The sequence below is a fragment of the Crinia signifera genome, chromosome 5 (genome assembly GCF_055691185.1).
Source record: "Crinia signifera chromosome 5, ASM5569118v1, whole genome shotgun sequence".
Lineage (NCBI taxonomy): Eukaryota > Metazoa > Chordata > Amphibia > Anura > Myobatrachidae > Crinia > Crinia signifera.
The window spans coordinates 265,030,214-265,044,769 of record NC_139221.1 but is presented as its reverse complement, the minus strand read 5'-3'; the positions used below and the strand labels follow the sequence as shown (position 1 = coordinate 265,044,769).

Below are 14,556 nucleotides of genomic sequence, written 5' to 3'. Positions count from 1 at the left end.
CATTTGCTAATCCCAGCCCAATAATGGTTGCAAACCTCAAATCTGAATTTTTTTACATAAAGAATTTCCCAGAATCCCCTGACGTCTCCGCCATTCATGGATGGCCTCCAGTCCGGTTTGATGGAGTTTGGGAAACTGCACACGTGTGTGGTGGCCTTTACGCTTCAAAATATCTGTCATATCTCTGTCATTAATGTTTGACAATTGCTGCAGACTTTTCATTGAGCCTCACTAAATGACATGTGAGTTTTGTATTGACCTCCTCTCCATCCTCATAGTTTCCTATCTTTTGTGCGTAGGACGCCCCTTCACGCTGCAGCCTTTACGGACCACGTCGAATGTTTGCAGCTGTTGCTCAGCCATAACGCTCAAGTAAATGCTGTGGATTCTTCTGGGAAGACACCACTAATGATGGCTGCTGAAAATGGGCAAACAAATGCAGTAGGTAAGTTGGTCTCTCGTCAAAATATATGACTGCCTTCAGTTTCAATGTATATCAAGGCGTGCAGTCTTTCGCTTTTTGGGTTTCTATATTTAAATGACCAATTCCCTAGCTATAACAGCTAGCTTCCATTTTAAAGGTCATCTATTCAGAATAAAAATAAACCCTTATAAACCCTTATAAGGCAATTTTATTTTCTCAAATAGGAGTTTCAGGGTTTCAATAGTGTATACAAAAAAAGTTGCTTGAGGCCGTGATTTAAAAATGAGATATTTGAAAAGGTTTTATTACTCCTACAAAATGGGGGTATACGGTCGTATTATCGACAACACTTAGGTCAACAGTCATTAGGTCGACACCGTTGGGTCGACATGCAACTAGGTCGACAGGGTTTTAGGTCGACAGGGTTGAAGGTTGACAGGTGTCTAGGTCGCCATGGGACAAGGTCGAAATAGCGTTGGGTTGACATGGGTTAGGTCGACAAGTCGACATGTGGTTTTCACTGTTTTTTGAGCCAACATGTGCTGACAGGCAGTATTTCATGCCCTGCCATCCACTAGGGCGTGGTGGGAGTATAAAATAATGTGCCGAGCACAGTGAGGGAAGCGAGCGATGTGAGGGGCTGCGGTTGACTTCCAACTGTTCATGTTGACATTCGGGTCAAAAACCAGTGGAAAATACCTAACCCAACGGTGTCGACCTAATGACTGTCGATAATGGGAACCAAATTTACATTAGGAAATCTCTTGAATAAATTTGTTCTAAAAAATATTCCTAAATATTTTGAGCATTGCCGTTAAGCACACAGCAATGTGCGCTATTGATTGTTTTATTAGTTTTGAATGTGTTAAAAAAAATTACTTAAAATCCTCTTTTCTCTTTCAGAGGTGTTGGTTAGTAGCGCTAAAGCTGATCTAACATTGCAAGACAACAGTAAAAATACTGCGCTACATTTGGCATGTAGTAAGGTAAGTTGCTCGGAAGTCTAAAACTTGTATACAGTATCATTCGTTACTAAATTAACGGATTCGACTAGTCAAAATGATGTATGTCAAGCATACAGTATATCATAATAAAATGAGTGTTTCCCCTTTTAGTTATGAAAAGTCTTCTAAGGCAGTATTCAATGAGAAAAATTCTCCGTGTTTTATGGAGAATTTTTGCTTTTTTCGCCCTGGACGGAGCATTTTGCTCTCCAAAAGTGAACCACCCTATTCAATGTGAAATATTCGCCGTCTTTCTAAGTGATTTTCGCCGTCTCTCTCCGTGTAGCAATTCTCCATCTTTTGATGGAGAGCTGGAATGTGAACTTTTAATCTAAAAGGTTTTTTTTTTTTAATTTTGGTGTCAAAAAATCAGGTTTTTTTTTTCTGTGAAGGGGCATGTTATTTTTATTCATGTGCTTATAGCATATGAATATATATTTAATTAAAAAAAAAAATATATATATTTTTTTTTTTTTACACAGTGCAGCCAGCAGGGGGCCGGAGCGCTCGAGCCGCTCATTAGATATTCATATATTCACTGCACCCGATAGTTAATATGCACGTTCGGGTGCAGTGAATACTGGGTCCCCCGCTGGCTATAGGGGGGGGCAGCCTGTGCTGCCTGGGTCCCGGGGGGCCCCCTACCCTCCACATATGTTCTGGGGCATCCAGGGAGACTTTAATCTCCCTGGATGCCACCGTCCCACGGCTCCCTGCCGCGGACGCTCGTCCGCTGCAGGGGTTAAGTCTCGCCGCGAGTGGCGGCGAGTCTTAAATACGTTGAATAGTGGGAGCAGGAGGCTCCGGAACACGGCGAGTGCATGGCGAGAGAAAAAATCTCTCGCCATGCACAGAGAATTTTCTACATTGAATACTGCCCTAAATGAAGTTATGTATGAACTGTAATTCTGTATTTGCATTTGTTACATAAATGCTAGATATTTACAGCTTAGTACTTCAGTGAGACTATAGTGCGTTGTTTTATGTTTTTACTAGGGTCATGAAACCAGTGCCTTGTTAATACTAGAGCAAATTACAGACCGAAACCTCATCAATGCAACAAATTCTTCTTTGCAAACGTAAGTGCTTTGTTGATATTGCATGGAAATATAAAACCGTTCCGTCTGGAGCACCATGATACATGAATACCGACGCAGATAGTGTGCTGCAGATCATTTTGATTTGTATTTGAGAATACGTGTTTATGGAGAGTTAGCGTATCCCTAAACAAAATTGTAATTCTAAATATAGAGATGGTGTATTTCATCTGTAATGTTTGGTAAGTACCTTCTGTAATATCAAGCACCACGCTATAAACTTACATGGGCTTTCCTCACACTCCCTCCAGTCATTCTCTGTTTTATTACAAGACTGCTACAACCAGAAATTTACACAGGCCAATATGGACTATGGGCATAAATGAGGTTCAGCACGTTCCTGACAGTCCACTACAGCATGTTAAAAACTGCACTAGACCACCGAAACCCAGTCTATATATTTAGGACTGTAACCTAATGGGATCTAATGCAAGTAAAAAAAATAGCTCCTTTTGAATTTAAATGTATACACAGGGCCAGTTATTGCAGTCATTCATTGTAACTACCATGCAGTGCTTCCAAGCTGACCATATAGTTAAAGCCCCCACACTAGAACGATTTTTTTTGTCAGATTTCCGACCGATCGTCCGATATATCGGCCGATTTTTACCGTTAATCTGCAATAATCGGCCGATTTTCGGTAAAAATCGCCTGATATATTGGACGATCGGTCGGAAATCAGACAAAAAATGGTTCTAGTGTGTGGGGGCCTTTAGAGAAGCACCTTCCTCCTAATATGACAACTCGCTGTAAAGGCCTGACACAGCATGATGACCTTAACACCACTTATAATAGAGCTTTATCTTTGGGACACTTGATCCCTGTGATAACCTTCTTGCTCATAAACCGCTCACCTCTATGACATAAAATACTGCACTGTGTATTTGAAAAGTATTGGCCTTTATGCTGTGCCAGACTGTGAGTGGGTGGGAGATCCCATCCTCAGAAGTGTTAAACCTACAATGGGAATTGTCAGCTCTATTAAAAGTTTGATGACACTATAATGTTTGTAGGCTTGTTCAGTTTCATTATTTGGGCTGGCAGTTTCGTGTGTAAGAATAATATTTTTAGCCATAATGACACACATGTAACATGTCACTTTCAATTGACCATGGAATATCCAACAGGGATGAATTTTGCGAACCATCTTCTTGCAAAGTTGGTATCCTATCACAGTACCATGCTTGAAGTCATTGAGCTTTTCATTTTGTATCACATATGTTTGCAAATGGAGACTGCGTGGCTCGGTGCTTGATTTTATTAACTTTTTGCATTGGGTCTGATTGAAACACCTGAATTCGGTAATTAACAGGTGTCGCCAAATGCATATGTTTGTTAGCTTCAGACATTAGTTCGGAGCACATCTTACAGGGTTTTTTAACTCCTGCAACTGCACTTGCCACCAGCAGAAAGAATTGGTGTACACCACTTTTATGCCACAGGTCATAGTATAGTCAGTCTTCTAGGCACCAAATCCATAACATTCACTTTCTTCATCTCGGGTTAAGGAAGGGGATTTGAGAAGGGCAGGTGACCTATTGGAGGACCATACCTAAATGTCTGTGTGGAGTACAACACTCCACACAGACATTGCTCCCAGCACAGGTACCATGACTGGACATGGAATCAGGGAAGACTGGTCACTGGTACTCCAAGCTGGAGGGTTACTGGGGGGTGCTGGCTTTTAGGGTAAGGGAACGAAGTAGGGTGCGTTAGGAGGAAGAGGGTTTGTATACTTACGATAGATTGCTATATAGCTCTACTGTATATCTAGATAGACTGATTCTGATCAGAGGGATGCTGCTGTGTCAGGGGCTTTGGCCCAGCAGATAAGTTTCTATACATCAAGGTTTGCTGCTCCCTTTATATCCAAACCACATACAGTACTTTGGTGCAATACAATAGAGTTCTGTGTCCCACAGTTTCAAACCACTAACAAATGTACTGAGTCTTCTCAGGAGCTTGTCCTATTTGGCTCAGGACTGGGTTTTTTTTTCCACCAAAGTATTTTTCTTATTGGCTATCCAAAACATGTGAAAGTCGATAGACAATAAGATGCCATTCTTAAGATCCGAGTAAATCTGAACCTGATCATCTCCACAATACCATTGTAATCAATAACCAACCATTGTAATTCTAAACCAAAAAAGTGAGTGTAAATACTGTCCTTGGGCAATGCTATGGGTCAATAATTTCAGCGGTCTATGTTCACGGAAGCGGTCTTTCAGGCACTAGACTGTAGTTAGGGCATTCAGTTGTACAAGTTTCTACTACCAGATGAACAACTGATGTCCTGGTTGAATTGCAGAAACCCAGTACGTATCTGGTGGGTGTACTGGTTGTGCCCTAGCAGTTAATCTTAGTCAGAACCGATTTGCGACTTGCTCTGTCCGCATCTCAGGACTGCAAATGGTACCGCCTTGCTCAAGCCTATGTCTAATATAATATCCATGTGTGGACATTACTTATGACTTTAAGAGAATGATGCAATGAGATCTCAGGAGAACTAGTTTGTCTTTATAAAGTTAGAACCCTTTTTGGGCAGTAAATACATGTTCTTCATTTGCAGACCTCTACATGTAGCTGCACGAAACGGATTAACGGTTGTCGTCCAGGAACTTCTGGGGAAAGGAGCAAGTGTTCTAGCTGTGGATGAAAATGGTACGGGTTTTATTTCCAAACACGCAGTGGCGGAACGTGTACCATTTATTGTGCTAGAATAAGAGTCACCATTTCAGTACTTACATTTGTTAAAGCCTAACAGGTGTGATATGATCATCATCATTATTATTATTCTTCATTATGTTGTCACCGCCATGGTCTTGCATGTCGACTGATGTCATCTTTTTGACTGTCAACAGTCACAATATCAACACTATATTTTTGGCTAAAACTAACCCTTAGTGCAGCCTAACACTAACTGCATGTTGCTTTCTACATTCACAGTGTCCAAATAGTAAACATGTTTGCACTATGCTATTGTCTGCACTGTGGATGTCAACATGTTATCTGGCATTCTAAACCTATCCGCATCCTGAATGCTGACATCCGCAACATGCCGACATTATTATAGTGATATATTGATTGTCGAACTTTGTGAATGGAACCCTGTAACTGAGAGGTTATTAAACCATTTCGCTCAGGGATCGCGTCAGAGAATAAAAATGATTACAGGATCCTAGCAAGTTGCTGCAGAATAGCCACACATGCTATGTACGGCGCTGCGGACACTTTGTGGCGCCTTATAAATAAACAAACTACTACTACCACATGGTCAGCAGACGGCACATGCATGGCAGCGTTGTAGAGGTGCAAAATTATGCCAGGGGTTTGAAGTAACAGACAGTTCAACTGATTTTTGTTTTAGACCATTTAGATCACTAGCTGAGAGAAGTGATCAGCCTGGCGGTCAGCAGCATGGAGTCGCGACCTAATGCTGAGATGGTCGCGACCCACAGTTTGAGAAACACTGCTCTAATTTAATAAAGGATTGCATTGTAAGATGTCATTTAAATAAATATTCCTACATAGTTCACAATGTTCTGCCATTGTGCTGGAGATTGAATGTTCAAGGTCCTAGTATAAAACATTAACTCCACCTATTCTAGAGTTATTTAGGCCTGGAGTGTGGTTTAGTCTAAGCATGTGTTTAAACAGTTGTTAATCATTTTATTTTTCATTGTATTCCCCATATTCAATATGTGTTATAGTGTATATGGATGCATGTGAGGTGGACTGTTTATATCCCCCCCCCCACCAATATGTTAAACATTATGCACCGCACACTCAGTGCTCATACAATCATGCAGCATCACAGAAACAAGTCCTTAGACATAGGGTGATGGTATAGTGGGTCAACCATGTCTAGGTTGAGCACTAAGGGTCGACAGTGACATGGTCGTCGTACTAGGTCAGCATTGACAGAAGGTCGACACAAGCAAAGGTTGACCTTGACATTCTAGACACTGAAAAGGTAAACATAATTTTTTTGTTTTTTGGTGTGTGTGTGTGTGTTTCAGCATCGACATCTAAGTATACTGTGTCCCCTCGCATGGATCACTGTGCCATGTTTCAGGCACTATTATAATCTAACTAGGCCCACTTGGATGGTGAAGTATGAACCAAGTGGTCTAAACAAAAACACAAAAACTTGTTGACCATGTCAACGTCGACCTTTTGCTTGAGTCAAACTTCTCCCAATGTCTAAACTTCTCCTTAATGTCAACAGTTTATAGGTATCGACCATTCGTTTTCAACCTAGTGACTGTCAACCTAGGGACCAGGTACCACTGAATATATACCATGAACAGGATAACTCCTTGTTAATGTAACCTTTTTTAATTCACAGTACAGCGTATGTTGGGATCTAGTGTCATTTTATATTTGCAAAGTTCTGACAATAGGAGGCTCATGCTTCCCTAAAGATGGGAATGATAACTCCACCTTCATGGGAGCATAAGAGTGCAAATGTATGTTACAAGACCTGGAATAGACTACATACTAATCTACTTTAAAACTTATTTTCTTATTCATTCAAAGAAATTATTTTATATTGTAAATATACCATAACTGTTTTATGTACCTCCTATGGCTAATTATGTTACCCGGCAATTGTGGCAGTACTTTTATTTGCAATTTTTGCTTTTTTTATTGCAGGCTACACACCAGCATTGGCATGTGCTCCCAATAAGGATGTTGCTGACTGTCTGGCTCTTATCTTAGCCACAATGATGCCGGTTTCATCAGGCAGCACAATGCCATCTCTGACTTTAAACCACTATACCAATCCCTCAAAGACTGTCACTTTTGACTCTTTGCCGCTCGTGAGAAGCGAGCACAGTTCATACTGCAGCTTCAACAATATCGGCAGGGAAGACGGATATCCGTACACAGAAGAAGATGAACTCAATGACTCGGACTCCGAAACCTACTGAAGTTCTCCAAGAGCTCACATTTTAAGTAGTTTCAAATTGTTCAACCTGAAAAAGTTCTCTTAACTGGCCCTCCACAGTGGGCAGAAATTTAAGGGTTAACTTATCAAGTAAAAAAAAAAATTGGTTTTGGTTTGTTTTTTGTTCCTTTTTAAGTATACACTGATTCAATGAATGAATGAAACGTTTTAATCTGACTCTTTTTCGTTGAATAAGAAACCTTTGTACACCTAAATTAAAGTCCTCTAGAGGTGTGGAACCTGTGACATGAATTGTTCTAATGAACAAGAGACTGGGATCTGTGAGACGGTTCAAGCAGTTCTTTTTCTGTTTTATTTAATATTTTATTGTCTGTGTCGAGAGAAACTTTTATATCACAGGGCATAGCAGTCCAATCAACAGCACTATAGTGAACATTGTATAAATAAAATTAAAACATTTTGATGGCAATAAATTTGGTACATCTGGCATTGTGTATACATCAGTTTGCCAAAGGACCAAATGATTTTTCTTTTTCTTACCTTCTAATGGTTTTTGGATATTTAACGACTGGAATCCGTTAATCTAGAACTGTGCATCAAATCTTCTCCATTTCTTAGCCTTGTTTCTTTCTGTCCATGCCGAAAAAAATGTCCAGTAGAGGCTTTTTTTTTCCTCCGTTTTCCTTTTTGGATAGCCGAGCAAGAATTCGGGTTGGTTTCCACTTCACTTTGTTTGCTGTCAAGATGTTGAATAATACTGTAATGGGAATCAATAATTGTTGCACAGTTGTGTTTTTTTCGTTAAGACTTTTAAGTGGCTCCAGTGATATTTACCCTGTAAATGAACAGAAGTGGCAGGATTCCTCATGTTCATTTTAGTCTTATATTAAATTGTAAAAACTATTGACTTGAATATTGAGAATGAAAATCTAAGTTGTAGATTAAATGACCCGACACAGATTTTATTGTAATGTGAACTCTTTCTTCAAGGCTAGTAACCATTGCAAACCAGCACAATGTTATTTTGTACATACCCATGTCTGTCTGGGTTTTCCACCATCTGATTATTTTACTGGCTTTACGTGACCTCTTGCAACTTTTGTCTGAGAATATTTCTTTATCTTGCAATGCTTACCTTTCGTTTGTTTTTTTGCCATGTATATTTGTCATTAGACTTATTTCTCCATCTACATCGCTGTATTTTGACAAAGTTCTTGGGGGAATATAAAAAAAAAAAAAAAAAAACTAAGTATGATACAGCTTAATGACAAACCCCTTTAAATGGACGTTTAACGTGGGTCAGTAGCTTCTGCTATTTGGCCATCTCGCTCTTTGTTTTTGTCATTCTGCATTAATGGTTTAGTTTTTCCTTTTGAGGATGTTTTTGGAGACCTTTTTTTCCAAATGTGGAATTCGGTGGCTCCAGAGTTTTCACTAGGAGGCGATAAATTCCGGTCATACAGCAGTTCTGTATAATACTGCAGTTCACAGTTCAACAACAGTAGAACTGCACAAATCACATGTAACTAAGGTCTCGCGACAAATGTGTAGTGCCAGCAACAAGCTACTGATTCCTTGGTGTTTAAGCAAGTACAATGCAGGAGCACAAAGTACCACAAAGTGACCCAAGTCCTTTTACAATACTTTATTTTAACTTCACCCGTAAAGTGCATTGGTCACCTACATGTAGCATAGGCAGCCATTTTGAACAATTACTGTTTCTTTCCTTAATTCTCCATAAAAAAAGAAAACAATCCATATGTAGAATAGAGGGAAATAATGATCGTGCCCCTGGTCTATTTGAATAGTAAAATGTATCAATTATATTCCTTATAGCACTATTAATGGCATAATTTGGTTCAGGATGCAATTACTACAAGTTATAGTTTGGCATAGGAATCATGCCGTTTTTGTATACATTAAAAACTCAGTGTGACTGATGTTCCTAAATTATTGACGTATAAAAGAAATAGATACGCAACTATGTGGAATGTACAAGGGGAGGGGGATCACAATAAGACAGAGGTAAAACACAGGCGTTGTCCATTGGACCTAGATCATTCTGAGCTAATTTGGATGCTGCCATCCATTTATTTATTTATTTTTATGTTCCCAGATGCAAAAACTCTGAATGTCACTGCATCAGTTCAAAGTATCAGATGCAATTGAATTCAGTTTTGTTCTATTTATACACTGTTTTGTAAGTTGAAGCATATTAAATATACATATTTTGTTAGGTAGGACAAATCCTAAATAATTTTGCATAAATAGTATATTTAGGGCCTTTCTAAGCTCTGTTCTTAGTGAGCCTTTCAGGTGATGCTACACGTAACCGTTGTTCAGGCCAACAAGGTAATCTAAAATAAAGGCGCTCTTTCATACAATTGCTGGGTTATGGCTGTTCTTTCTCAGCTGCTCTGCTCACTCTAGATTTTTCTTTTTCAAAATAATTTTCTGTTCTATCATTTTTTATTTTTCATTTTGTATTGTGAAACTGGAAAACTTTTAAATTGTACATGGACTGCTGGTTTTATTTACAGTGTGTGAAAACGGGACAGTATTTTGATCTATTCGATAATTTTGTGAAGTTTTTGAATGTTTTTCACCTTTTTATTTTTGGCTTTTTTTCTTTAAAAGACATTATCGGCATGTACATAGAAATAGTGGCTGCTTGGATACTGTATTTACCTGCACTCTTTCAGTACATTTGAAATTCCTGTATATTTTATGGAGTATAATAAAATGTGAGTTATGTTCTTGGTTTCTATTTTGATATGTTGAGCATGGCTTTACAAAACTTAGAGCAGTGATGAGCAATAGGTATAACTACCCACGGGCCTTAAATGGCTCACACTTGGCCCCCGGACTACTGCACATCAGTACTTCTAATGCCAGAGTGAGCACAGTTCATTTGCAGAATATGTGTCCGTACAAAATGTGGTCAAACATCTACTTTGGACCTAACTTTTCTTATTAATCAGGACTGTCCAGAAAAGTGTCCATTACAGAATAATGATCAGGTCTTCCTCAGGTTCGATTAAGAACACTGGTTAGGTGGGCAGCTTGAGCAGTCCCATAGAGGTGCTTATTCAGTTGTAAAGAAGACTTCATAAACTGGTCACCTATCACTCAGATAATGTACCCTCCCGCTAGGAGCCATTTGAAGTTCAGAGAAATAGAACAAAGACTACAGTTACAACTCTTCCAAGAGTTTGGTAAAGTAGTATTTTTATCCCATGCTTTATACCTTGTTCAGACATACAACCTGGGAATCTTTCTGACTCAGGATTTTCTCTTCTGCAAATTCCCAGGTTTTTGTTTGAGACCCTCTTTAACACTGCTCCACAGGCAAGGGAAATTCCCAGATTGGACCCTATTAGACATAATAGGGCACACAATAATTTGGTCATGCAAAGGTGGGCCCTTCCTGGCCAAGTGAAACAATTTTCAATCAGCCTGAGAGCAAATTCCTGGGTTGCGTCATTCAGACTCAAAATCTGGGTTAAGAAAGACCCAGTAAAAACGCAGGTCAAGTTCCTGGGACATAGCAAAATCCTAGGTTTCTGTGTATTTTTTTGGTATTAACAGTACAAAATGACATTTAACTACACTACTACTCAAAAATACGGTTATAGAAAAACTTTGCAGTTACTAGAATGCTTGATTTTATTTAATTTTTAGAATTTTTTTTTATAAAAAAAAAAATAGCAAATAGTAAAACTGTAGCAGGGCCTGCTGGGATGTATAGTTCAACAGCTGGAGTGTCAAGGTTAGCCATCACTGGGCTAAGCGTACCAGGCAACAGCCACTCCGCAGGTGTTAGATGGGCTCCGGGGATAGAGCAAATTAACTATACAGCAGCAGGTGCACGCCACTGGAAGAGTAGTGGTCACCCTTGGATCCCACACAGGTACTACCCTACATTCAGGTGCCCCTTCGTGGCTTGGAATTGCAACCAATTCTGATTTTCAAGAGAACCTTGACTCAAGGGGTAAATTTATAGACTCACTCTATTACTCCACACCATCAAATGCTGCTGGTGCAAACCGTGATGTATGAACGGGCGTTGTTGAAGTACGGGCTTAGGGGAAGAAGCCAAGGATTGCCTGCTAAGAGCAGATGTTGCGCCTTGGCTAATGTGACACCACCAGAATCATCTTGACTGATTCTCTTATCAGTCGTTTTAACACCCGACCTGGAAGTGAAAGGGTAGGAAAACGATATATGCAGCAGAGTGTTCAGGGAATTGCAACAGCGTCCACCGCTGTCGCAGCCGGATCCCTGGTCATACCGAGGGAGTTGATAATTCTGTCTTGATGCCATGAGATTCATTTGAAACCTTCACCACTTTCGGACAAGGGCCTGAAAGAGAGCTGAGCCCGTTATCCGGGATCAAGATCTTGGTGACCGAGAGTCTGTCTCTGATTTGTCTATCTTGGGAATGAACACTGGGGACAGAACTACATTTTGGTATTCGGTCTACCGCAGAATCCAGGAAACCTTTTTCATTGCCTGTCAGCTTAGGGTGCCATAGTGACATATGCCACTTCTGAGGTGTTGACAGATTGGAACTGAGATAGGCACCCCCTGCAGCCTGTCCTGCACAGCTAGATATGCGTTTAAGATGGCCTGCAGTTTCAACACATTTATTGGCAGCTTACTTTTGGTAAATGTCTTTCTGGTCTAAAGTCAAAGGTTCTGGACTGCCACCCCCAGTCAGATATAGACTGACACCTGTAGTGAGGAGAATCCAATCTCCCTAGGTGAACCTCCTTCCGGCCAATAGGTTCCTAGTCTGCAAAGATAGGTGAAAGAAGCAATGCAGGTAAAGATGAGAGCCCAACCAGAAACAGTTGAAAAGGCCAGGAATGAAAGCGTCCCAGCTGTAGTGTCAGAAAAACGGCTACCATCTTCCCCAACAACCGGTTGCCAAGATGAATCAACACATTTTGGTTTCAGAAATGTCCAGACTAGTTGCCCAATATTCTTAGCTTTATCTTCCAACAGCAAGATCCCCTTGAAGTGCGTTGTCCAGGATGAATCCTAGAAACTGAATGCATTGAGTTGAAATAAGTGTCATACTTGGAAAATTCACTATCCAGACATGTTTTATCATTGTTTGATATGTAAGAAACGCATGATCTAGCAAATACACAAGAAAGGGGAGGGAAAGATGTGATTAAGTCCTGATCTTTCCCTCCCATTTCTTGTGAGGCTGCAGAGGTGTTTTGGACTTCTAATGGCACACTGTGGACGAGCGTGACCTTGACCACCTCGGGGTAGTGTAATAGGTTTTTTTTGTCCCCCTCTACCATGGAGGACTGTGGAAAAAGCCGAAAGTGTTTGTTTACATTTACAGCTCCTCCATTGAACTGGGGGATGGGTGGCCCCCTGACCAATCAGCAGCAGCCTCTGGGGGAGCTCCGCTGATAATTGGCTGGTGGACAGCCAAAATGTCTAGTCATGGAACTGCTGCTACTGGGCACATTATGTGTATAAGAGGCACTACTACTACTACAAGCATTGTACACCTTTTTTTTTTTTTTTCAGCATGCATCCAATCAAAGCCCGTCTTCCAAGCCGGCTTTGATGGAGATTTTATTTCTTGCAAATTATGAACTACAAACTTTCTAGTTTTGCCTATGGCCAACACCCCAGGGACACAGGCAAGGAGGGGGGGTGGCAGCACTCACATTTGCATACCTCCCAACATGATCTGCTCCCAACTTTCCTCTTAATGTATGATTGCCATCACCTGTGTTGAAGCACCTTTTGTATCTATTAACCTGTTCAACACAGATGAAGGTAATCATGCATTAAGAGGAAAGTCCAGGAGCAGAGCATGGTATCCCTCCTGGAGAGGGTCATGTTGGGAGGTATGCATTTGAGAATTTACTGACTCCTCTGTAGCCCAGGTATGACAGCTCCCTTGGTGAGGGGCTGCAGGAACCACCCAAACAGTCTAGCCAGAGGCTTTTAGTCTGAAGCCCTAACCAACTTTCCTGATAGTCAGGTGCGCTAGGCAAACGGACCCTGACTCTTAATATGAGTCGGGAAGGGTGCTTGTGTATAAAACAAAAATCCCTGCAAGGCTGGAGCTAAGTCAATCGTGACCAGCTCCCTAGGGCACATTTTTCGGTACTTCTGTATTATCACGGCGCCCCCGATATGTGATTGCGCGATTTTTTTATCGAATCGAATGCCATACACCCGATGCGATTTTAGCCCCCTATGCGATGAAAAATTGTATAAAGTGTGGCGAGCGGACGCGTATACCTGTGAAGTTATGCGTGTCTGCTCGCCACGCTTCGGGCTCGCTATGCTCGCCACACTTTATAAAATCAACTCCATGCTTAGGTGGATAGTGGGGGTATGAAAAGGTCGGAGGACGCGTACCGCCGCCCCTCGCGGCCTCGCCACGGTTCGGGTTCACGTTTATACTGGGGGGTGGCATTTAACATTGTAAGCACCCATTAGGGTGCTTATACAAGTTATAATCCCATCGCATTGTATGCCATATACAATGCCATACAATTTTAAAATTGTATGACATTGTAGAACATCGCGCGATATCGCATGCCTTATGGTATGCGATGCGATGGGCGCCGTGATAATACACAAGTACCCATTTTCTAACTGGAGGCTGATGTGAAGTACACTTCTGATTTGTAGTAGTGCTCAGCTTCCAATATCCACACCTCTGTACCCAGTGTAAAGCTCTCCAGTATCCCCTTCTTGATGAATGAGAAATAAACTACTTATTCCAAATAAAACAGAAACAATATAACGCAACTTTAACTTATATTAAAGTAAGTTATGGGGACCAGGGATAAATAATAAGTTACTCATCTTGTGTGAAATAAGGTACAGCATGCATGTGCAATAAAGGACCTCTCGTTTTGATACAATATTATGTTCAGTTTTTCTCTGCATGGCACGGAACTGGGCAATCCGCCTGCATCTGGGGGTGGTTATATGAAGGCTAAATTTGTTACTTTCTCAAGTAACCACAGGCTAGTAGATCTATGTGCCAAATATATCTAAATACACAGTAATCTAGATGATCAACATGTGGCACAAATTCCTTGAGTCATTGTTTTGTAATATGCATCAGATGTT

At 40.7% G+C, this 14,556-nt stretch overlaps 1 protein-coding gene across 3 annotated transcripts in view; it reads left to right on the top strand.

The window, feature by feature from the left end:
- ANKRD28 (ankyrin repeat domain 28) overlaps window positions 1-10,193 on the top strand; it is a 144,849-nt gene extending 134,656 nt beyond the window's left edge. For 2 of the 3 annotated variants that reach the window (XM_083188970.1, XM_083188969.1), the window contains exons 24-28: window positions 300-445; window positions 1,328-1,410; window positions 2,425-2,507; window positions 5,095-5,186; window positions 7,182-10,193. In XM_083188970.1, coding sequence (XP_083045096.1) covers window positions 300-445; window positions 1,328-1,410; window positions 2,425-2,507; window positions 5,095-5,186; window positions 7,182-7,459 — 682 coding nt within the window. In that variant the 3' untranslated portion in view covers window positions 7,460-10,193. Of the gene's footprint in view, window positions 1-299; window positions 446-1,327; window positions 1,411-2,424; window positions 2,508-5,094; window positions 5,290-7,181 lie in introns of all 3 variants that reach the window. The other variant, XM_083188971.1, reaches the window with a different exon arrangement.
- Window positions 10,194-14,556: the final 4,363 nt, after the last annotated feature.